This window comes from Crocuta crocuta, unplaced genomic scaffold (assembly GCF_008692635.1).
Source record: "Crocuta crocuta isolate KB4526 unplaced genomic scaffold, BGI_CrCroc_1.0 scaffold478, whole genome shotgun sequence".
Taxonomy (NCBI): Eukaryota; Metazoa; Chordata; class Mammalia; order Carnivora; family Hyaenidae; genus Crocuta; species Crocuta crocuta.
In genome coordinates this window covers 128027-153638 of record NW_027530981.1, presented here as the reverse complement: position 1 = coordinate 153638, position 25612 = coordinate 128027, and the positions used below count along the sequence as shown (strand labels likewise).

Here is a 25612-nt window from a genome sequence, read left to right as displayed (position 1 = left end):
GGGTTTTTTAAATTTTTTTTAATGTTTTTTATTTATTTCTGAAAAAGAGAGACAGCATGAACAGGGGAGGGTCAGAGAGAGAGGGAGACACAGAATCCGAAGCAGGCTCCAGGCTCTGAGCTAGCTGTCAGCACAGAGCCCGATGTAGGGCTCGAACCCATGAACCGTGAGATCATGACCTGAACCTAAGTCGGACGCTTAACCAACTGAGCCACCGAGGTAGGACATTGGTTTTGATTTGTCCTCATCTGTGTCTGTCTTCCTCCTTCATTTGTCACCAAGAGCACAGAATTTTACAGGACCACACACAGTTGTAAAAGCAATGATTGTAATATCCCATGATGCATTACTCTGTGGACCAAAGAGCTTGATTCATGTAACCTGAATGCACTTTGCTGGTTGGAAACTACATTGCTGGAGCTAAATGAAAAAAAAAAAAATTAAACATTCTCTTCATACTTGGCTTTAACTGTGAATTTACTTTTTATTCATTTACTTATTGAGCAAATGTTTGAACGCCTGACTGTGTAGACACTGCACTAGGTACTGGTGATGACTACTACTGGGCATGTAATAAATCATGATTCAAAATATGGGATATTGCTTTTAGTAGCTAAACCTCAGGGAATAATCCAGGTATCCAAAACTTATATATTTATTTTCTGTCTGGAAGGTTACTTCTAAAGACAAGGTTTCCCCATTCTTATTACTTTCAACTGACCCTCCCTTGCTCACGCTGTCTCTCTCTCTCAAAAATAAATAAATTTAAAATTTATTTTATNGTAAGGGTTACTAGTCAATAAATGGATTATTTTTCTACATTTTTGTATTTTCCAAATTTATAGAGAGGCAGTTACTCACCATTTACAAACTAGATAATTTCATACTCTGCTCTGGGTGATTTGCTTATTAGTTTACCCAAGACCAAATTTTAAGACCTTAAGCCATATTATGAACATAGTCCTCCTAAAGAAAACATACATATTCATTATTAACGGGAAAAACAAAGTGGTAAAAATTATTTCCTTTTTTTTTTTTTTTGAGAGAATATCTGTCCTAGCTTTAGAAAATTGATGATCATCACTGTAAACTTTGCTCAGGGGCACCTGGATTGTTCAGTCAGTTAAGCATCCAATTCTTGGTTTCAGCTCAGGTCAAGATCCCACATTTTGTGAGATCAAGCCCCATGTTAGGGTCTGCACTAACAACAGGGAATCTACTTGGGATTGTCTCCCCCAACCCCCTCTGTCCCTACCCCACTAGCTTGCTCTCTTTCTGTCTCTCAAAATAAATAAACTTAAAAAAAAAAAAAAAGAAAACTTTGTTCATTAATTTATTCATAAAATATTTATAGTGAGCCTCCCTGCTAAAAGTATACCAAGACTTATATAGATGGTCACACAAAATAAATGGTTGAGAAACTGTCTCTACCAGAGTTTCTGATGCACATGTATGAGTAAGGCACATGTTATGCGTTTAGTGACCAAAAAGATACCAGATTTCAATTCCCTATCAGGCCCCATAGTTGTTTCCCCTGGTTCCTAGATGGGTATCCCTCCATTATAAGGGTTCTTAATGATACATATGAACAATGTGTACATTCATATTTGTGCCTCTATACCCATAGGTGGGAGATAAAGTAAGTAGTACTTAATATCCCCATTTTACAGATTCAAAAAAAATCAAAGACTGTCTCATTTAATTCAATCACTGAACTACCATGACCCAGGCCCCAGTCTAGGGCTCTTTGGCTTGCGGTTTACCTCTATGCACTTTTTTTTTTTAATTTTTTTTAATGTTTTATTTACTTCTGAGAGAGAGACACAGCTTGAGCAGGGGAGGGACATAGAGAGAGGGAGATACAGAATCGAAAGTAGGCTCCAGGCTCTGAGGCAGCTGTAAGCACAGAGCCTGACATGGGGCTCGAACCCACGAACCGTGAGATCATGACCTGAGCCGAAGTCGGATGCTTAACCGACTGAGCCACCCAGGCGCCCACCTCTATGCACTCTTAATCAAATAACAGAAATGATATAAAGAAAGGACTGCTTAGATAATTACTCCCTCAGATAAAGGACTAAGATGACTTTCTAGTACTTCTCTTAGTAAATTTTTATTTGATTTTCTATTTGATTTTATTTTTTAATAAGATTTATTTTATTTACTTATTTTTAAATGTTTAGTTTTGAGAGAGAGAGAGAGAGTGCAAGCAGCGGAGGGGCAGAGATAGGAAGACAGAGGTTCCAAAGTGGGCTCTATGCTGATAGCAGCAAGCCCGATGTGGGGTTCCAACTCATGATGAGATCAGTGACCTGAGCTGAAGTCAGATGCTCAACTGACTGAACCACCCACGTGCCCTGCTAATAAAATTTTAAATACAGCAAGAGGACAGCTTGTTGCCTCTGATAAATTGCTGCCTCCCTAAAACAAATGATACATTTGGAGGAAAAACTTTTCCTGTTCAAATAAAAATATACTGCTCTTTGACTTCATGATGTCATTTCAAGGAATTTGCCCTTACTGATATACTTAGAAAATGGGGTACCTGGGTGGCTCAGTCGATTGAGCATCCAACTCTTGATTTCAGCTCAGGTCATGATCCCAAGGTTGAGGGATCAAGCCTCACATCAGGTCCCACGCTGAGCATGGAGACTGCTTGGGATTCTGTCTTTCCCCTCTCCTCTGGCCGTGCCCTCTCTCTCTCTCTCAAAAAAAAAAAAAAAAAAAGTATATAAATATTTATGCACAAGGGTATTCATTACTGCATTACCTATAATAAAAAAAAGTCTAAAAGAATCTAGAGAAAGGCCTAAATAACCCATCAATAGGGAAGCAGTATAGCATAGTGGTTAAGAATTGCCTGGATTCAAATCTCATCTCCACAATTTACTAGCTATGTGATCATGGACAAATTATCCCATTGTGCTTCTGGTTTACCCATCTGTAAAGTGGAGCTAATAACAGAATTTACTTCATTGGGTTGTGATATTTAGAACAGTGCCTAATCCATAATATATGCACAATATATTTTAGTTACTGTGTGGGTAGGAATTGGGATAAATTTTGGTAGAGGCACATATTAAAACACTAGGCAACGATCTTAAAAAGACATCCCTATATACTCTACTTAACCAAAAAGCAATGTCTACCAACTTAAAAGCAGTCTCTGCCAACTTAATCTCCCTCCAATGCCCAAGAAAAAATTTAGCTAAACTTAAGTTGCCTAAACTTAGTGCATATATACTGAAGAACAAAGAGCAAATTCTTTGAACTCTGGTGGAAAAAGCATCTGGGGGTTTTGGAGAAGGAAGGTGAGAAGCTCTGTAGCAACTGGAGTGTGAGGAGAGAATAGGGTAGCCAACACTTTTGATGTATTAGCTTTGTGAGTAGGTTCAGGGGAGAAAAGGGGCCAGGGAAAGAACTAGGGGCGTTATCAGACATTGAGATTGGTATCTTTTTGGTCACTAATTGCATCCATGTGCTTTACTGCATCAGAAACTCTTAGCAGAGACAATAATTTCTCAACTGTTTATTATGTGTAATCCTGCTGAGTCACAGGGTGAGTCAATGCAGCTCTTTGGGAGGGAGGTACTCACACGGGAAAAGGAATGACCTCTTCTGGGCAGATGGGCCAATTTAGGAAAATTCCTTGCCCAATGCCCTAATCATTGTATCTTGGTGCCCGGGAAAAATTGCCTGTTATTCCCAAGAACGAGCAGTTGACTTGTTCTAATCAACCTTGAGGATCAGGCTTAATAACTCAAGTTAACATCAGAATCTTCAAATATATAGAGAATGTTGGGTTCTGCCCAGGGAATAAAACTGAATAGGCACAGTTCTTGCCTAGTAGCCTTAATTGTCAAGCTATTAAGTATATTAGGAGGTGATTGTTAAAAGCACAGAAAGAAGATCCTAAAAATTTCTTTGGTGGTTCACCTGGCAGAAAGGTTTCCTACCCCTCTTAGGGTGTTACTCATTTTCCTTGTTAAAACTGCTTTTCGGGGCAGCTGGGTGGCTCAGTCGGTTAAGCGGCCGACTTCGGCTCAGGCCATGATCTCGCAGTCCATGGGTTCAAGCCCGGTGTCGGGCTCTGTGCTGACCGCTCAGAGCCTGGAGCCTGTTCCAGATTCTGTGTCTCCCTCTCTCTCTGACCTTCCCCCACTCATACTCTGTCTCTCTCTGTCTCAAAAATAAAATATACGTTAAAAAAATTTAAAAAAAAACAAACCTGCTTTTCTTGGGGCACCTGGGTGGATCAGTTGGTTAAGCATCCGACTTTGGCTCAGGTCAGGACCTCACAGTTTGTGAGTTCGAGCCCGGCATCGGGCTCTGTGCTGACAGCTCAGAGCCTGGAGCCTGCTTTGGATTCTGTGTCTCCCTTTCTCTGCCCCTCCCCACTCATGCTCTGTCTCTCTCTCAAAAATAACATTTTTAAAAAAATTTACAGAAAAACCTCCTGCTTTTATTACACAGGAACTTAATGAATTAAACCATAAAATATGAGTGGAAGAACCAATTCCAATCAAAAAGTTCACAGTGGAATAAGATGTGGATTCTTAAGACTCAAATATATTATTAAAAATGATTAGGTATCTCTTTTCTGGCCATCAGTAGATTTATACAGGGAACCAATGTTCTTAAAACCATTCCTTTACAAGATATTTGTCCTAATATTCCAATTTCAGATGAGAACTGTCCTGGTTTTTACCAAAGGGCAATACATTTTCTATACCCAGTCACAGTGAAGAAAAAGGTGGAGAGTATAAGGCAGGACAACTATAAATTGGAATTGGTAGAAAATGCACCTCATGTGTAAGTGGGAATGACGTGAGAGGGAAATATCAGGTAAGAACACTAGAGGCAAACCATCAGAGTTAGAGTGAAAGAAATAAGGAACACATCTCATATCCTATGGAACAAAAGGTTTAAAGGGAGATGGATACCACATTTGGCTGATAAGGTGGATAAAGGAGAGGGCATAGGTCACAGAGCAAGGACACACACAGGAGTTACTGAGGAATAACCCCAATTTCCTAAGGGAATGCTGCTGCCCAGGGATACACTACCCTTCCCTTGCCACTCCCTGCGGGTTTGCAGGTACAAAACAAGCCCTACCCCATGAAGGGGTGTGGCTGTTTAGTTCCTGCTACTAAGCAAACAATACACTTCCACTTCATGCTTTATGGGAATTGTAGTTTGGGGTTTGGGGAACAACAGGAAGGCATATGTTATCTTATTACTTAACTTTATCCACGTAATGTTGCACCTCAGATAAAGACCAGGTTGCTTCCAGTCTTAAAAAAGAAATGGAAACAGGCAAACACTGTGTGGCCTTTATTCTTCTTGACGAGGGGAAAAGGAGATTAATAAAATTCAGTCATGCTTTACTGCTCCTTTTAGATTTCCAACATTATCCCAGGCCTTCCCAGCAGCAAAGCAGATGCTTCTATTCTAGAATAATGGGGCAAGGTCACCCCATCCCTAGTAGCATGAGGAAAATCCTAAAGTCTTAGAAGAGTTTAAAGATCTCAATATGCTCAATTCCTGTCCTAGTTTGCCTTTGTGATTACAAAACTTTCTTTTTTGGAGGATGCCTGGGTTGCTCAGCCGGTTAAGCGTCTGACTTCAGCTCAGGTCATGATCTCACGGCGTGTGGGTTCAAGCCTGGCATCGGGCTCTGTGCTGACAGCTTGGAGCCTGGGTGCTGCTTCAGATTCTGTGTCTCCCTCTTTCTCTGCCCCACCCCCTCTCACTCTGTCTCTCTCAAAAATAAATAAACATTAAAAAAATTTTTTTTAAACCCAACTTTCTTTTTTTCATTCAGAAAACAATTAATATACAGTACACTGTTTGGCAGGGAGGTTACTTATTCTGCTGAATAATGTAGTAAATCCTCTAAGTGGAAATGGAATGGAAGTCCCTAGAAAACTACAGTTCAGGTTCCACTGCAGTACTCAAACTGTGATACTAAATATGTTATCTGAGGAACACTACTACTTCGTTTGGACCTAGTACTTACTCAGTCTACAGCAACCCAGGCTGGACAATCTGAAAGCAACTTAACAAAGACTCATTTCCTCCTATAAATAGCCTTAAGCCCACAAAGAACATCTCAGTTACATATGCCAAGGATCTTGAGCTATATTTAAAAGCTTAAAGAATTTGAGCCAAAGGGAAGGGCCTCAACACTATCCAATATATAACAGGGCACTTACCAAGCAGCAGAGTTTGTATGTGGTGATTAGAAAACAGTTACAGATTAATTGGTATATTATAGACACTTCATTTTATAGCTATTAACGGTCTCTTTCTTTCTCTCTCCACAGTTCCCTCTTCACTGCTGTGGTACAGACTCGGGGCCTATGGCAGAAACTAACTGTCCCTCAACATCTCCCCTTGTGGCAGTTTTAATTCTTTGACACTCCCCCCAGGAGCTGTACGCTTCCAACCCATGAATGTGGGTGCACTTCGAGACTGGCTTGACTAATAAAGGACAGTGGAGGTGATGGTATATAACTTCCAAGGGTAAGTCATAAAAAACCTTGCAGCTTTCTTCTTGGTCTCTAGGAATGCTCTTGGAGCCCTGAATGCTCTACAATTATCCTGACACTGTCATGCTGAACAGGTGGATGCTCTGGAAGACAATCTCATCTGAAACTGTCCTTCTAGCATTCCAGCCCAGGAGCCAAACTTGTGAGTGAAGACGCTACCTGGGAACTGAGTCTTCCAGTCATCCAGCCGAGGTTCCAGCCTTACAGAACACACACATTGGTCGCCCCCATCTCTGCTGTGCCCTTTCTGTATTTGGACTCATGGAATCATCTCATGAGCATAGTTAAGATAGTTGTTGTTTTACATAATTAAGTTTTAGGGTAGTTCGTTACACAGCAAAAATAACTAGAACACCTTCTCTTAGAATTGTTTTAGGGGTGCCTGGGTGGCTCAGTTGGTTAAGCATCTGACTCTTGATTTCAGCTCAAATCAGGATCTCATGGTTCGTGGGATCAAGCCCCACATTAGGCTCTGAGTGGACAGTGTGGGGACTGCTTGGGATTCTCTTTCTCTGCCCCTCCTCTGCTCGTGCTCCCTCAAAGATAAATCAATAAACTTAAAAAAAAGCAATCTCTGTTCTAGTGGGTAGATGGCTATACAACTAGAAGTTATACTTCCCAGCCTCCTCTCTTGCAGGTGAATGTGGCTATAAGCCTACAGTCTATGATATATGAGTGGAAATGATGCAATTTCTAAGTCATGTCAATAAATGTTAAAGGGCAGGTGCCTGGGTGGCTTGGTCTTGAGTATCCAACTCTTGATTTTGTCTCAGATTATGATTCCAGTGTTGTGGGATCCAGCCCCACCTCGGGCTCTATGCTGACTGAGCGTGGGGCCTGCTTGAGATTTTCTCTCTCTCTTCCCCTCCTCCCTGCTCACACACACTCTCTCTAGAAAATAAAATAATAAAATATAAAATAAAATAAAACTCCACTTCCTGTCTCTCACCCATGTCTTAATGGCTGATAACTGGAGCAGCTATCTAGGATACACAGATATTTCGGATGGCTATCACGGGTTGGATTCCCCAGGTAGCAGACTCTGAGAAGAGTTTAGTGTACAGAATATTTATTAAGGAGTTTCCTGGAGGTCAATATCTGTAAGGAGGGAAAGAAAACAGAAATGGCCAGAAGGAAAAGGTGAGCTGCAATGCAGGCCCAATGACAATCTCCTCCAACTCCACAGAGAGCTTAGGAGCTAGGATCTAAGATAGCCCTCCAGAGTTGTTCTCCAGTGGATCTAGAAGGTCAGGCCTTTATACTCCCACATGGATCACTGTATGTGAGTCATCCTACCATATGCTTTTGCTAGGTTATAATTACAGCATATTAGTGATCTATTATTGCATAATAAAATAACCCAAAACTTAGTGGCTAAAAACAACAAAAATTTAGTACCTCAGTTTCTGTGTATCAAAAATCTAGAAGTCTATGCGTTATAGTCAGCTCAACTGGGGACCAAAGGACTCAGCTCACTCACATGGTTGCTGAATCCTTAGCTGTTGATTGCTGGCTCCTTAGCACATGGTCCTTTTCATAGGTGGTGTATGTGTCCTCTCAACATGGCGGACGGTGATCTGAGAGGGAGAGAATCAGAGAACACCCAAGATGAAAGCCAGTCTTTTAAAAACTAATCTCAGCAGGGACTTATCTACTGATTACAAGTGAATCAGTAAGTCCAGCCAACACATAAGGAGAAGGGATTACAGAAGGACATAAGGGCATGAATCCCGACAGGCAGGCAACATGGGGGTCATCTTCGAGGCTGCCTACCTCACATAACATGCACTTAATTGTGTATCATGCTATTTTTAGTTGTCACCAACTTTGATGTTTTGTTTTACTACATATTCATTAATAAAAAAAATTTTTTTAATGTTTATTTTTCAGACAGAGTGCGAGCAGGGTAGGGGAAGAGAGAGAGGGAAGCCCAGAATCCCAAGTGGGTTCCAGGCTCTGAGCTGTCAGTACAGAGCCCAACGTGGGGCTTGAACTCATGAACCACTAGATCATGACCTGAGCTGAAATCAATGCTTAACTGACTGAATTACCCAGGTGCCCCTACATATTCTTCATTTATTTTTTTTTATTTTTATTTTTTTTAAGGTTTTTTTTATTTATTTCTAGAGAGAGAGAGAGCGTGAGCAGGGGAGGGTCAGAGAGAGAGGGAGTCACAGACTGAAACAGGCTCCAGGCTCTGAGCTGGCAGTCAGCACAGAGCCCGACGCGGGGCTCGAACCCACGAACCGCGAGATCATGACCTAAGCGAAAGTCGGACGCTTAACCGACTAAGCCACCCAGGCGCCCCTACATATTCTTCATTTAAATGCTAAGAGTGTTGGGGCACCTGGGTGGCTCAATTGGTTAAGTACCCAACTTTGGTTCAGGTCATGATTACACAGCTTGTGGGTTCGAGCCCCATGTCAGGCTCTGTGCTGACAGCTCAGAGCCTGGAGCCTGCTTCAGATTCTGTGTTTCCCTTTCTCTGTACTTCCCCCACTCACACTCTGTCTCTCTCAAAAATGAATGTTAAAAATAAATAATAGTAAAAAAAAAAAGGGCTCTTTCAAATAAAAAAACTGCCTATAATTTGTCCTTAATTCTCTATCTCCACAATTATAAAATTCACATGTAATATTAGATTTCTTCCTACAGCCCTTTTCAGATCCAAAATTATATGCTTCCAAATAAATGTTATTCATCTTTTGATCTCTTTACATATCAATTCAAATTAAATATTGTAAACTAATGAGTAGTCCTAAAGCACACATTTGTCATTTTTTTCAATATCAACATGTTTTGTAGTGTAAGTTATTTAAAAAATATTAAGATGTCAGGGGCGCCTGGGTGGCTCAGTCAGTTAAGTGGCCGACTTCGGCTCAGGTCATTGATCTCATGGTTCTTGAGTTTGAGCCCCACATCAGGTTCTGTGCTGCCAGCTCAGAGCCTGGAGCCTGCTTCCAATTCTATGTCTCCGTCTCTCTCTGACCATCCCCTGCTCGTGTTCTATTTCTCTGTCTCAATAATAAATAAAACATTAAAAAAAATTTTTTTTGAATATGAAGATGTCAAATATTTTTTTTAAGATGTCAAAGATTTTGAATATCAGTCATAGGTAAATAAATCCTTTAAATTTTTCAATGGTAAAATCCACAAATACTTTAAGCAAAAGGTATTTTGTTCCATGATCCTGGTTCTCTTAAAATCTAGACCGGAGATCTAGTCATAATTTTCTCCTTAGCACTGTCTCTTGGGCTAAATTAAATAAGCAAACGAATTAAAGTACTACGCAATTGTTAACGATATTTAAAATATTGGTTATGGGGCACCTGGGTGGCTTAGTCGGTTAAGCGTCCGACTTTCGCTTAGGTCATGATCTCGCGGTTCGTGGGTTCGAGCCCCGCGTCGGCTCTGTGCTGACTGTCAGCTCGGAGCCTGGAGCCTGTTTCAGTCTGTGACTCCCTCTCTCTCTGACCCTCCCCTGCTCGCGCTGTCTCTCTCTCTCTCTCTCCTAGAAATAAATAAAACATAAAAAAAAACTTTTTTAATATTGGTTATTAAAAAACTATTAGGCAGTTATCAACTGTCTTCATCATTATTCAATGGTGGCCATTTTTGTCTATATTCAATTTTTTTTTCAACAGAACTTCATCAGATTTTTTCACACTCGTTTTCAAAAGTTGATTCAATCACAAACATAAAGTCTGCCAATGCTAAGATACGACTAGCCTCACAAAATGTCCTAGAAAATAGCTTGTAATACTCACGTATATCATAATTTCTATTTGAGCCCTCATTTTCACAACCGTACCAGACCTTTTCTAACAAGAGATTTGTAATATTACCAGGGACGTCTTAACAGTAGTCATGACATGTTAACATTTTTAAAAAACACCTCTTAGCACTGCTTTACTTCTTTTCTCCTTATGTGTTATAGCAGGAGCATAACTGGTTAGAGTAACAATAAGGCTGAGTGCATGTTAGCCAGCTTATGTTGCCAAAAGGAGCCACTGGCTCCCTTTGTGCCCGTCAATTGCTCTGACCCTCTCTCTTACTCCATCTATCTATCTTACTACCCTTACTTTACTAGCAAATATTCTTCCCCTCTTCTGATATGGTTTTGCTCTTAGAAGTAATCTCTTTTAAGGGTCAGAACCCAACACTCAGTAAATCTACTTGACTGGTAAAAGTCCATCAGAAGAAACACAGAGTTCTGCATAATACATTTTCACAACCTTGGTGGCTGGTCTGTAGTAGCAGTGTTTTGTTGACTAGGTTGACCTTGGTAAGTCATTTAATTTCTTGGAACCTTAGAAAAGGAATGCATTTCTTTAGAAAAATATAAGCTGGAGATTATATTAGGCATGACTTTCTCTCACAATCAATAGTTTGAGTTTTTCACTTGATTCATTTAGAATGGGGACTTTTAATTTTAGGATTAAGAACTCTCATAGGGGTGCCTGGCTGACTTGGTCAGTAGAGTGACTCCTGATCTCTTATGAGTTCGAGCCCCATGTTGGGCACGGCATAGAGCTTAAAAAAAAAAATTAAAAAAAAGGAACTCCCATGTATGGTTAGTGGCAACCTCCAAAATTGTGAGCAAAATACTGAGTACACGTTTTCCTCTAATAATGGTCTTCAGATATTGAGCACATTGAACACTTACCATGTGTCGGGAAGTAAGCTAAGATTTTCATAGGTTTTCTGACCTCCTAATAACAACTCTTTTAGGTTAGAGGTAAATACAAAATTATTCGATTTTTATCCCCATTTTACAAACAAATAATATTAAAATTTTTCTAAATACATTTCCAAAGTTGAACTAGATCTGTCAGACCTGGCAAGAAGTGGTGTTTAAACAACTCAACAACNTGTTACGTGGAAACTAATTTGACAATAAACTATTTGTAAAAAAAAAAATAAACAACTCAACAAACAATAATGACTGTACTATACTGGATATAATTATGAAGGCATAATACTTTTTATTAATGTATTTGTTATAATACAATTCACAATAAATTTGGAGAGCATTCTGTATGGAGCTTAGGCATTTAGATTTTACTTGTACATGTATTCAAGTTTCGTAACTATCCAAAATGTTTATATTTGAGGCAACATGGGACAATAAAAATATCTCAAATTTAAACTCCCTTACCTTTAGACTCTAACTCTGTAGGTTTAAGCAAGTTAGTTGATATTTCCTGGATCTCAAAACCTATTAGTTGCAGGTTTTTTGTGAAAATTAAACATAATGTACTTCAAGCTTTAGTGATACATATTTAGAAGGTCCTCTTTAAATTATATTATTCTTCCCATTGCTTCTTAGCCTTCTGGCTAAGATCAAGTGTAAATGAGTATCATTTTTCCTGGGTATTTTCAGACTTTTTCCTTCACCCAAAGGGACTTGGCCTTGAGCCTTTGTAGACTTTGTAGACCTTTGTAGACCTTCTCATTGCTGACTCAGGTTAGTCTCATCTATATGTTTTCTCTTCTATCTGGGAGCTCTTCTTCAGAAAATCTTTTTTTTCCTAGCAACCACCCTTAATGTTTATGTCCACAATAACTTTACTATCAAGCATTACATGATTAATAGGCACTCATTAGACAGGATTGCCTTATTACTTTATGTGAAAACGAGCCAATTTTATTGACCACTGCTTACCCCAGACAGGGTATTTATGGAATTACAAGTTCAACACACACTGCCTAGATGGCAGCCCAAGGATGCTGCACCATTTTGGTTGTAATATGTCACCTCCTCTCCACTTGAACACAATGTTCCCTCACCAACAAACCTATGAAATCTACAAACATTCACTGAAAAGTACTGTTAAAATACAAAACTGGCAGCATATGCCCCCTCAAGGTCAGCTATAGTGCTAAGGGGTAAAGAAGAAACGGGCAGAAAGTGTGTGCTAAATTCAAAAGCTTTCAGCAAGAATTTGTACAATTTCAGGCAACTTAGAATTTTAAGTACTTCAACCAAAATACATTTCATAATGTATCACTAAAGGAGATAAAGTTCTGAAAAAGCTGTTACAGGTGACAAATTTTGTACAATTTTTGAAGATAAAGTATCAATGACTTACTATTATTTTAAAAATATTATTGTATCAAGAATATTGCATCTAAGAATTGGGCTAAGTCTTTAGTGAAAACAGGAATAAGGATTATAAAGCAAAAGGATCCTGACCTTAGGTTGTGAAAAAAATTTAATATGGCTTTAGCTTATCTCCTAGATTAACTGTAAAATTTTTACCTCCCTATTATTTTGACAACGAAAATTATGAAAGCTTTGTTTTTTTTCTATTATTGTAATAATTTAGTTCATTTAAAATTACAGATGGTATTAATATAATATAATGAATATGGTACAATAAAGATCTAAATTATATCTCTTAACTCCTTCATGCTAGTGGTGTATGTGTGTGCATAATCTCTTACACAAAGAAAAATGTCACATAATTCGCCATGACATAGAAACAGATTCAAGAGAAAACAGAAAAATGGACCATCCATTAAGCTTCTCAACGCTAATTCTTAGAAGTAACAATCTATAGGATCTGTATTAATGGGAGGGAATTATGTGTAGCAGGAAAGAACAATGGGCTGTGGAGTCAGAACTAAGCTTGAGTCCTTGACTTTGCTGTGACCTTGGGCAAGTGACCAAATATCCCTAGGCTTCGGTTTCTTCATCTGTAAAATGAGAGAACACTATCTCACTGAGTTGTAACCAGGCCAAAACAAGACAATACACATAAAACCAGAGTGCTCAGCACACAGAAAAAGCTGAATAATCATTATCTACCGTTATTATGATTATTAGTTATAATTATTTAAGACCATATCTGATGTAGGATTATATTTATATATGTATTTTCTGTTTACCCAGCTTGACAGAACGCTCAGATCTTTTCTTTAGCACTGGAAAACAGTGGGTCCTAATGGAAGGACCATTTTACAAACATAAATGATAAATGCAAATAAACAAAAACTCTTATTTTAAGGATTTTCTTTGTATGTGTCACAAAGATTACCAATGCTTTTATGTGAAAGAGCATCTGTAAATATGTTCATTAAACTATTTAACAATGTTTACACACAACACATAAATGTTTCCAAAACGTCAACATTTACTACTAATTGCAGTATCATTTTCAAATAAGCATGGTACGACCTTAAATATTACATCACTCAGATTATTTTTTAAAGAGATAAACCTGTAGGAGATCACTCCAACATAATTGTCCATTAATTATTTGTAACAAAACGGGGTTCCTAGTAGATGTTTCAGCATATGGATGGCTCCTCTACTGCTTGGGCACCTTCTGTGACTGCTTTGACACATTTGGCCATGGTCTGTGAGGCTCTGCTAATTGAGTCTGAAAAATATTTTTAAAAGTGCATTTTGATAATACAATTTTTTAAAAAGCACACAGTAAAACTTTCTTGTTGCATATATTCAGAAATAACAAAAAAAGACTATAAACCTCTATGCAATTATATATATAATGTGAGAGCAACATATTCAGAAGATAAGTCCCTTATTAGCTAATACATGTTTTTAATAATTACTCCTAGGAATGATTAAATAATTATATATAGCCATGGAGCACTTGGGTTGCTCACTCAGTTAAGTTTCCAACTCTTGATTTTGGCTCAGGTCATAATCTCACAGGTTCATGGGATCCAGCCCCATGTCAGGCTCTGTGCTATCAGCACAAATTGGGATTCATTGTTTCTCTCTACTTGTACATGCTCTCTCTGTCTCAAAATAAACCGAAAATAATAGTAATAATTATACACAGCCATACAATGTGTCAGTATGCAACCATTAAAAATATTATGGAAAAGTATTAAAAACAAGTAAAATATGTGCAAAATATTATGGAAAAAAGTTTATAAAGTAGTATGTGTACAAAAATCCACCGAATTGTATACTTTATGAGTGAATCTCGCAGTATGTGAATATTTCAATAAAGATGTCAACCCCTCTAACCAGCAAATGAATAATCGTTATCTTTTGATTAAATAAATATATGTGTATACCCCTAGATGACTGACAAAATGTTAAAAAAAATAAATGTAGTTATTTTTCTGGATAGTGGGATCATAGTAATTGTTCTTTGCTCTTTGGGCTTAAGTATGCATTCTATAACAAACATAACTAAAAAATAATTTAAAATAATCTTAGATACAAACTTAAAAAATTAAAAAATACACTATCTGTTTTAGATAGTTATTTAAAATCATTTATAAATTACCTCATAACACAGATTACCAGGTGTTATTTAAAAAAATTTTTTTAATAGTTTTTATTTATTTTTGAGACAGAGAGAGACAGAACATGAGTGTGGAGGGGCAGAGAGAGAGGGAGACACAGAATCCGAAACAGGCTCCAGGCTCTAAGCTGCCAGCACAGAACCCGATGTGGGGCCCAAACCCACAAACTATGAGATCATGACCCAAGCCGAAGCCGGATGCCTAACTGAATGAGCCACCCACGCACCCCACCAGGTGTTATTTTATACCAAGTGTAAGATTTGCAGTAAAGAAGTTTCAGTAAGTGTGCATTCCTTAAAAACATTCCTAACCATGTATATCAGAAGCACTATTTAACAGGAGTCATATTTAAATGTTTTGATGTTTCTAATATATTTTCAGAAAAACCTTCGCAATTTTGTCTGTCACTTAAAAAAATGCTCTCTAAATTAATATACAGTGATTTTTATACCCAACAGTAAAATTTTCTATTTAAAAATGCTTACATTTCAGAAAAAAAAAATGAAGAGTAAAATCAGACAATATATAAATGACATTATTTCTGATGTTTGAAAATTTTTAAAAATTAAATAAAAAACATCAAATATTCTCAATAACAGGTTGGAATCATTTTTTTAAACATCCGTTTATTTTGAGAGAAACAAAGGGAGAGGATGAGTGGGAGGGGGCAGAGAGAGGGAGACAGAGGGTCTGAAGTAGGCTCTGTGCTGTGAGAACCATGAGATCACGAGCTGAGACAAAATCAAGTCAGCCATTTAACAAATTGAGCCACCCAGGCGCCCCAAGACGTTGGAATCATAATGCTAACTTAGGTGATCTTCTACCTTTCCACCCCTCATATTTGGCAGGCATGCCGACAAATGCGTACCTGTCATGTAGAAGTCTTTTATTGTCAGCTGAGGTGGAACCAGCGGGTCAGCAAGAAGTTGCTGGTTCACTAGCTACAAAAAAAAGAAAAACGTATGAGATCAACCATAGAATTGAAAATTAACTAACGCCAGAGGATACACTATTAAGAAAACTGCATACAGGTTAAGTTTTTACCTTGGAGAGCTCATTTGCTTGCTGGAAATAATTGGCTCCTTCGACATCATCATATCGGACAAGATTCGGAGAGACTTCCTCCAATCTGTTCCTTACTTGATCCAGAGTATCATATGGAAGAGTCATACCTGCAATCTATAAATTTCAGGTCCCCAAATTTGACATAAAGCTTTAGTACTTAAAAATTCAAATCATACATAATTGCAACTATAGTGAAATAATGTTGTGCCAATGAAATTTCTATTGTTCATTAGCATGTGTATTAAGTGGTTAAGTGGAGAACACAATGGCCAAAAATTCTAATTCATAAACATCTGTCAGTACACTAGTAATTTCTCTTTAGAAATTGGACTGATTATGAAATAAATGATTAAAGAAATAATGGTATGCTTAATCTGAACGCTTTTGCTAACCTGATATTGATCATAAACAAAATCTACAGACAACTGTGTACTATTTTAAATCTCATGATTTTTTTTTTTTTTTACAATAAAAAGAGCTAGAAAGTATTTTTAGGCAAAAAACAACCCAAAACTAAAAACACCAATATCAAACCCCCATTTTCGGAACACATTTTTCCAACAGAGATTATTTAAATCATCTCTGCACTTCAGACTTGCATCTTCCTTGACTTTGAAAATCAGTCTGTCAAGCGAACAATTCAAACATCCCTTTAGCAACATCACGAAGAACAAATACCTCAGAGAGGGCTCTTATAATTTTCCAGTCTTCTCTTGCCAAGCCAGGGGGTGTCACTGCTACTCTTGTCTGCTGAGCTCGGCCCTCAGTGTTCACATAAGTGGCAGACTTTTCTGTGTAAGCAGCGCCCGGAAGAATAACATCAGCCATTGGAGCTCCAACATCACCATGATGTCCTGTGAAAAAATGGAAAATGTAAACCATATTTTAGTAAAAAACTGATTAGGTATCATACATGAACACAGAAGATACCCTTTTTATATCTAAGAATTTAAAAAGTGTTAAAAAAAAAAGGATTACAAAATTGTTTACCAAATTAAATATATAAAACAATATAAAAACTTTCTGGAATAAAAAGCCCACACTGCCCACAATTCAACTCCCTTCCCAAAAGAAATTACTGATAAACATTTGCTATGTGTCTTCCCAGATTATTTTTTGCAAATACAGAAATATGTATATCATACATACATTATTATGGGCAACTAGGTATATTATTCCTCTTGATAATTACGAAGTGGAAGTGCTCAGATGTATGTTAGTGGAATTGGTAAAGTAGACTGAAACAGTAGAGGAACAAAGATGTAGGACAGGAATAACAGTGATAATACTGAAAAGACCATAAACAGAAAATTATACAAAATAGTTTACTGAAAGACTGAAATAGTATAATGAAAGTTTTAATAGTTTAACAAAACTGTTAGAAGGGAAAAAAAAACTTGAATTAAATGAAAGTTACAGAACAATATTTAGAGTCTAATCTCATTTTTCTATATACACAGAAAAATATAGGAAGCACACATTTCAAAACCATCATCAATGATCATCTCCGGATAGGATTAGGAACTGGATGTAATTTATGCATCTTGCTTTAGTTTTATCAAACAAAAGATATAAAATATTATATAATGCTTTTTATGTGCCATAGCAATAAAAAGCTAATTAATAAATTTATGGTGTTTGTGTAAAATGAAGTAGAGAGTTATGTAATACTTTCCCCTGTAAAATATCCAGGAATACCTGGACTCCGTTTATTCCAAGGAAACTTGATTACATTTATGAGTAAGTGTTCAAGAAAATGAGTCAAACACAAAGAAGCCAAGGGAGTACTGTCAAATATTTCATTAAATGTTCTATAACATAATACTCATGACTTTTAAACTTTTTACACTGTTCGTATAAAAGTGCTTTCCTCTAATTATATAATAATGCTAAATGTTCTTTGAAAAGCAGAATTTTAGTGTTATATAATATTTAACCATATAAATAAACCTTAATTTAACCATTCCTGTCACTGAAGCATTTAGATTTCTTTTAATTCTTTGTTATTAGTTATCATCAGGTAGTAATTTTTTTTAATTTTTTAAAATATTTATTTATTTTTGAGAGAGAGAGCAAGAGAGAGTACGAGCAGGGGAGGGGCAGAAAGAGAGGGAGACACAGAATGCAAAGCAGGCTCTAGGCTCTGAGTTGTCAGCATACAGCCCAATGTGGGGCTCAAACTCACAGACTGCAAGATCATGACCTGAACTGAAGTCGGATGTTTAACCAACTGAGCCACCCAGGCACCCCTATGTAATAATTTTTTTGAAGTGACCTCTACACCCAAAATAGGGCTTGAACCCACAACTCTGAGATCTACAGTCAGATGCTCTACTGAACGAGCCAGCCAGGTGCCCCGGGTAATAATTTTTTTTTTTCTCTAGGTAACAATTCTCAATAGCAGTATCAACTATGTAACTAATAAAACCTATGATTTGGTTTTTAAAAAAATATTGAGGGGCACCTAGTGGCTTAGTCAGTTAAGCATCCAACTTCAGCTCAGGTCAAGATCTTGTAGTTCGTGGGACTGAGCCCCACGTAGGGTTCTGTGCTAATGGCTCGAAGTGGAAAATATTCAATCCACTAAATATATTGCCATACAGTTTCTAATCTACACAATATTCGATTCTCTTCTGTTTCTGGTGTCACAGATGCTACTTACCTTGATAAATAATAAAACAATCCTTTGGCAAATCCTGTCGAGTGACACAACCTCCATCTGCTCCCAGGAGAAATAACACTTTGGGAGGGCTCTTACGAATTTCTTCCACCCCAGGTTTATAGCCAAGGTCCAAAGCAGCTACTTGGCTTGCAATCCTGTAAAAACAATTAGATTTTTAACACACCTGCAGTGTTATAATTATAAAAATTTAAATGTGATTCTTGAAATGATACTTAATCTCTTTTCTAGTCAATGATGACAAAGACCTTCCCTCATCTTCTTTTTTTTTTTTTAAATGTTCTTTTTTTTTTTTTTTATTTCTAGGAGAGAGAGAGACAGCGTGAGCAGGGGAGGGTCAGAGAGAGAGGGAGACACAGACTCTGAAATAGGCTCCAGGCTCTGAGCTGGCAGTCAGCACAGAGCCCGACGCGGGGCTCAAACCCACAAACCGCGAGATCATGACCTAAGCGAAAGTCGGATGCTTAACCGACTAAGCCACCCAGGCACCCCTTCCCTCATCTTCTTTACCCATTTTAAAATAGAAGTCAAAACCAGAAACAGTAGTTTTTTACTATTTTAAGAATGCCAAACAAAGAAACAAGATGCTCAGAATTAATGGAATAATTCTGGAAACATTATTCCAATTGAAACTGTCCTAAAATTGATTCTCAGTTAACACAGTAAGCCAAAAAATAGTCGTTAGATAAAACTTAGATGATTTTGATAACCAAAAGGGAGAAATTAAAACAGCACTCATAAAACTGTAACTTGGAGAAAACTATAATTAGTTCATTGGTGTGTGTCCTCATGGAGTTCTTTCTATGAACATATACTACTCTTATAAGCAGAAAATAGCCCTTTAAAAAAAGAAGTTGGGAATAACTATACTCCGAACAACTGGAAGTCTTCAGCTAATTTGCTACTGTTGACTTTCTTTCAAGAAATAGTAGCCATTCTGAGGACCTACTATATATAAAGCAGGTTGGTGTTTTACCTATTTGTTTGCAGAGAAGAGCAGGTCAAACCAACTCCTACCAGATGCTACTACTCTGCCAAACTGGGTAACATCAAAAGAATGAAACATTTAAAAAAGTTATCAAATTTACACAGTGAAAACTATAAAACAACTTTGAAGGAAACTGAAGAAGACCTTACTAAACGGAAAGACATCCCATATCACATGTTCATGGATTGGAAGACTTAATACTGTTAATACTCCCCAACTGAACTTATAGATTCAGTGGAATCCTTATCAAAAATCCTAGCTGAATACTTTACAGAAACTGACAGGCTGATCCTAAAATTCACGTGGTTTGCAAAGGACCCAGAATAGCCAAACCTATCATGAAAGTAAGCAAAGTTGGAAGACTCATACTTCCCAATTTCAAAACTAACTCAAAACTACTATTACCCCAATAGTAATTTTTAATGTCCCTCAGTATGAGTCTTAGTATCTCTCTCTCTCAAAGATCTGGGCAGAGACTCACATTAACTTATGACAGAGTCAACCTCATCCCAAAAAATAAACCGAGGAAGCCTAAGTTTACCTTTGCAATAAAAGATACGTCCTAATAAACTAAAATGAACTTTCATAGAAAGGAAGTCTTTTAATATGAAGTGAAAAACAAGGTTAATAAATTAAAAATTACATCAATGTTAGTAGTCTCTAGAATGAAAACCGACAAACTGATGGAACAAAATTTAAGAAATTTTCTCTAGAGGTGCCTGGATAGCTCAGTTGGTTAAGCATTGGACTCTTGGTTTCAGCTCAGGTCATGGTCTCGCTATTAGTGACTTCAAGCCTCATGTCGGGCTCAGTGTTGGCAATGCGCGGTCTGCTTAGGATTCTGAATCTCCTTCTTTTTGCCCCTACCCCATCTGCATTCTCTCTCTCAAAATCAGTAACTTTTTTTGAAGTTTATTTATTTTTGAGAGAAAGAAAGAACATGAATGGAAGAGGGTCAGAGAGAGAGGGAGACACAGAATCCAAAGCAAACTCCAGGCTCTGAGCTGTCAGTACAGAGCCTGACATGGGGCTCAAACCCACAAATCCTGTGATCATGACCTGAGATGAAGCCGCCCACTTAGCCAACTGAGCCACCTAAGCATCCCAATAAATAAACTTAAAAAAAAGGGGGGGGGAGGCACCTGGGTGGCTCAGTTGGTTAAGTGTCCGACTTCAGTTCAGGTCATGATCTCACGGTTCGTGGGTTTGAGCCCTGTGTTGGGCTCTGTGCTGACAGCTAGCTCAGAGCCTGTAGCCTGTCTTTGGATTCTGTGTCTCCCTCTCCCTCTCTGACTCTTCCCTGCTCACACGGGCTCTCTCTCGCTCAAAAATAAATAAAACATTAAAAAAAAAAAAAAGACATCTTCTCTAAACCCAGAGAAAAAGGAAAGGAGAAAAATTATGAGAAAAGAACCAAAGTCTGAAGGCCACCAATGCATAACAAAAGAAGCTCCTGCATGAGAGCAAGTAACTAAGTAAACCAATAAGCTTTTCCTGAGCTTAAAAGAAAAAAAAAATCAAATCATTTCAATTTGAAAATGGAGTGTACCTATGATATTCCCAAGCAAAGGCATGACAGCCGAGTGTCAACCACTTAGATTCTGGTAGAATTTTTTTCTAATATCAAAAATAAGGAACCTCAAAAATCAGGAACCCAAAGGATAAGCAGGCAGACACATACACAATGTGTCAGGTCATTCTCAGTGACAAAACTGGGATTACAGGAGACCCTCCTTAAACATTAAATGAAAGGATGAAAAAACACTGAGTATTTTTATTAGTAGTATACCTTGGTTCAACAAAGGTAACAAGAGGACTTGTTGCAATTGAACCAAGGAATACTAATAGGATACAGATTTTCAAAATTTTGTCAGTATTGCTATTTCAAATACTTAGAATAAATATTATTTATTACCTTGGGGTCTCTCACACAGAAAGTAAAGGTGTTTAATCTACTTTGCATCTGCTACTGAGATGCTGTTAAATATTAAGCTGTTTGTAAATCTAAATGTGACAGCATAAACAGAACACATGTACACAAATTACTTGAATTTTACAGTATATAAAAACAATTACTCAACATACCTATGAAGGATATTCATAACTTTCCAATCACCAGTAACACCACTACTCATCCGAATCTTTTGAGCAATGTTGGAAACAGTTGCAAGAATTGCTGCCCCATCATTTCTTTGGAGGGCAGAACTGCCTAAAACCACCATTGGCTTTTTAGCTTCGTGTAATACCTACTTATAAAAAAGAATTTTGATTAAAAAAATCTTAACCATCAACGAAATCTAATCAGATTCACATCTACAATATGTTGTTCCAAGTTTAGGTTTTAATGTAGAATGTCTTTGATTTTTACTAGTCAACATATAGACATACATACAACCAGATTTAACCAAAAACATGTTGCCAATGCTCCTGTGAAATGGCTAAATGAGAATTAGATAACATAGATTTTCTAATACTAAGTATTGAGAATGAAAGCCTTTCCCAAATATCCTCTGGTCAGAATGATTATGGGGATGTCCCAGAAAAACCAGGCAATGTCCCTACAGAGATTCAGTTGGTACTAACAGGAAAAATCCCACTCAAGTACCTACTCCCTGTGCTCCAGACAAGGAGGAAAAGAAAGGGAAAGCAATGGTTACTAGGATACAATGCAGAGTACTGAAGACTTTAAGGGCTCTGCTTCCCAAACATCAAAACATAAAGGGGAGTGCATGCCAAAAGCAAAGGAAATCACAGATTTGGGGGAGGATAGAAAAATTAAAAGCTGAAAACTATACAGCTCACTCTCCTGTCCACACTCTACATCATTCCTCAATAAATACATGACCCAAATCAAAGAATCAGCACGAGAATTGCACGTACATACTACAAGAGGACATTTATCACAAGAATTTCCCAAGAAAATGTGAAGTGTAACAGAAATAGTTTTTAATACCCTCAGAGAAAATGAAAAACATACTCTCACTTGAAAAGAATAACTAAAACAGTGACAAAACAGAGAGTATCATACAATAGATTTTTGTCACAGAACTCCGGAAAGAACTGAAAGAGAAACAAATTAGAGATGAACACCATTCCAGAAACAATAAAAAGCAAAATAAAACAGGGGCGCCTGGGTGGCTCAGTTGGTTAAGTGTCCCACTTCGGCTCAGGTCAGGATCTCACGGTTCGTGGGTTCAAGCCCCGCATCGGGCTCTGTGCTGACTGCCAGCTCAGAGCCTGAAGCCTGTTTCAGATTCTGTGTCTCCCTCTCTCTCTGACCCTCCCATGCTCATGCTGTCTCTCAGAAATATATAAAACATTAAAAAAAATAATAATAAAACATGACTTCAAATATAGGGACAAGAAAGACAGGGTATAGGAAATCATATAAAGCAAACTAAAAAACAAGGGAAGAACATAGGGAAAAGGACAGAAAAAAGATACAAGAGGGGATACAGTATCTGCTTCGTTGGTTCTTTCTTTTTTTGTTAGGAGTTCTTAAGTAAGAGCACATCCCTAACAGAGAATAGACTTAAATTTAGCACAGTAAAAAAACACACTGGTCATCTTCTGGGGCTTGGAGACAAGAGTTAGAAAAGAGGGACACTTTTAAATAAGTATTTTTTTAATATTTTTGGTAACCGCAATTGTGATGTTTTTCTTTATTCATTCTGAAAAATTTTTTAACATTTATTTATTTATGAGAGACAGAGAGATGAGCATGAGTGGGGAAGGGGCAGAGAGAGGGAGACACAAAATCAGAAGCAGGCTCCAGACTCTGAGGTGTCAGCACAGAGCCCGATGCGGGGCTCGAACCCATGGACTGCAAGACCAGGACCTGAGCTGAGGTCTGGTGCTCAACCAACTGAGCCACCCAGGTTCCCCAGTGATCATGTTTTTTCTATTCAAAACAAAGGAACTGGGCTTAGGGGCCTTGTCCCACTTGACTACGCCAGAGGCCACCCATCTTGGAACCATGAGAAGAAACGTGCGCGCGCACACACACACACACACACACAAGTAAGCAAAGGCACAGAGGACAGGAAAGCAGGAAGGAATGCCCTTTCATGATGACATCCTTAGACAACCACATCGTCTGTCAAACTGCCTACCCTCCAGAACTGTTATGTGAAAAGCAGAAACTTCTTACAATTTTTACCAATCAGCACATTTACTCCTCCATACACACACAAATACTAAAATAAAAAGAACCTGGAATCTTCACAGTGAAAGGTGCAACAGAGAACCACCACTGTTAAGACATATTCTGGCAAAGTTATTAACTTTCAAAGATAAAAATCCAAGTATAAAGCATCAAGAAAAAAGTTTCTAGGAGACACTTGGGTGGTTCAGTTGGTTAACTGTCCAATGCTTGATTTTGGCTCAGGTCATGATCTAACAGTTCTTGAGAGCAAGCCCCGCATGGGGTTCTGTGCTGACAGCACGAACCCTGCTTGAGATTCTCTCTTTCTCTCTCTCTATTCTCTCTGCTCCTACCCTGCTCAAGCTCTCTCTAAATAAATAAACTTAAAAAAAAAAAAGTACCTAGACAGTTAAAAAAAAAAAAAGTTAGGACAGGGCTGGGGGAAATATGACTGACATCATAANAACAGTTCTTGAGAGCAAGCCCCGCATGGGGTTCTGTGCTGACAGCACGAACCCTGCTTGAGATTCTCTCTTTCTCTCTCTCTATTCTCTCTGCTCCTACCCTGCTCAAGCTCTCTCTAAAAAAAAAAACTTAAAAAAAAAAAAGTACCTAGACAGTTAAAAAAAAAAAATTTTAGGACAGGGATGGGGGAAATATGACTGACATCATACTTAACCACAGTAACAAAAGGCCATGTCTATAAAGTTCTTAGAGGAAAAAAAAAAACACAAAAAAACGAGCGTGGCTCAAGAACTTTGTATCCTGCCAAGGCTCTCTTCAGGAATAAAACAGACATTCCCAAGCAAGAACACTGTACATATGAACCCCTCTTGGAAAAGTAAATTAAAACCTATAAATACCAGACAGCAATGAGATACATGTAAATAAAGTACTCAGTAAGGAAGGACTGGTAAAATTTAACAATAACTCTTGAAGTAAAGATTTCCTAAAGTTGAATTGTGTCGGTTTCACTTCAATTTCTTTTCCGATAATTTCAAGTAAAATTAAACTCTGATACATAAAAACAGCAGGTATAACATGTTCTCATCTTTGTTTGCCTATCTATTCATCCATCTTGCTCTATATATGAGTAGAGATGATTATGATTTTTCATCAATACTTATTTGGGTTGGTGGAATTTGGGGTAATGCTTTACGTTCTTCCATTTTCTTTTCTGTATTGCTGTAATTTTAGATTTTTTATTATGTTTATTTTGAGAGAGAGACAGAGAGAGAGAGAGAGACAGAGTGTGGGTGGGGAGGGGCAGGGAGACAGGGAGACAGAATATGAAGCAGACTCCAGGCTCTGAGCTGTCAGCGCAAAGCCCGACGCGGGGCTCGAATTCAAGAGCTGAAGTCAGACACTCAACCAACTGAGGCACCCAGGTGCCCTTGTACTGCTGTAATTTTTAACAGTAATCACATATCATTATTACAAAAACATTAACTTTTTAAAAATACTTTAAAAATCAACAAAAGTAGGTACATATAACTTGAGAGCACCTGGCTGAATGGATGGCTACCCAAAGCAATCTCCTGAAGAATTTTGGGGGAGTCTCCCAGATGGTCATATCTGTAAGTGAGATCCACCGGGCTGCCAATAAGGGCCACTTTTAAGTCATTATGAAGCCAGCTGAAATAAAAATGACACACTTTGTAGAGCTAAATTACTAAATCAGAATAGTCATCAGTCTCATCAATGCTACAAGCAACATTTATTTACGTTTACAAATGTTAAAAGCACAAAAACCCTCACAGAACATTTAACCTTAACAGATATAATTTATTGCATACTTTTCAAAATAACAATGCTGCAAAAATTCACACTAAGCTAAGTCAGTGAATTAATTTGCAGTGTTAACTAATTAACCCTAAGCAACCTATAAATAAAACCTT

At 37.8% G+C, this 25612-nt stretch overlaps 1 protein-coding gene across 2 annotated transcripts in view; it reads right to left on the bottom strand.

Moving 5' to 3' along the window:
• Positions 1-11511: 11511 nt before the first annotated feature.
• NDUFS1 (NADH:ubiquinone oxidoreductase core subunit S1) overlaps positions 11512-25612 on the bottom strand; it is a 29892-nt gene continuing 15791 nt past the window's right edge. For both annotated transcript variants that reach the window (XM_077770179.1, XM_077770178.1), the window contains exons 13-19: positions 25220-25349; positions 21656-21816; positions 18565-18719; positions 16581-16756; positions 15882-16016; positions 15706-15778; positions 11512-13936 (exon numbers count right to left, since the gene is read on the bottom strand). In XM_077770179.1, the coding sequence (XP_077626305.1) occupies positions 13845-13936; positions 15706-15778; positions 15882-16016; positions 16581-16756; positions 18565-18719; positions 21656-21816; positions 25220-25349 (922 nt within the window). In that variant the 3' untranslated portion in view covers positions 11512-13844. The remainder of the gene's footprint in view (positions 13937-15705; positions 15779-15881; positions 16017-16580; positions 16757-18564; positions 18720-21655; positions 21817-25219; positions 25350-25612) is intronic.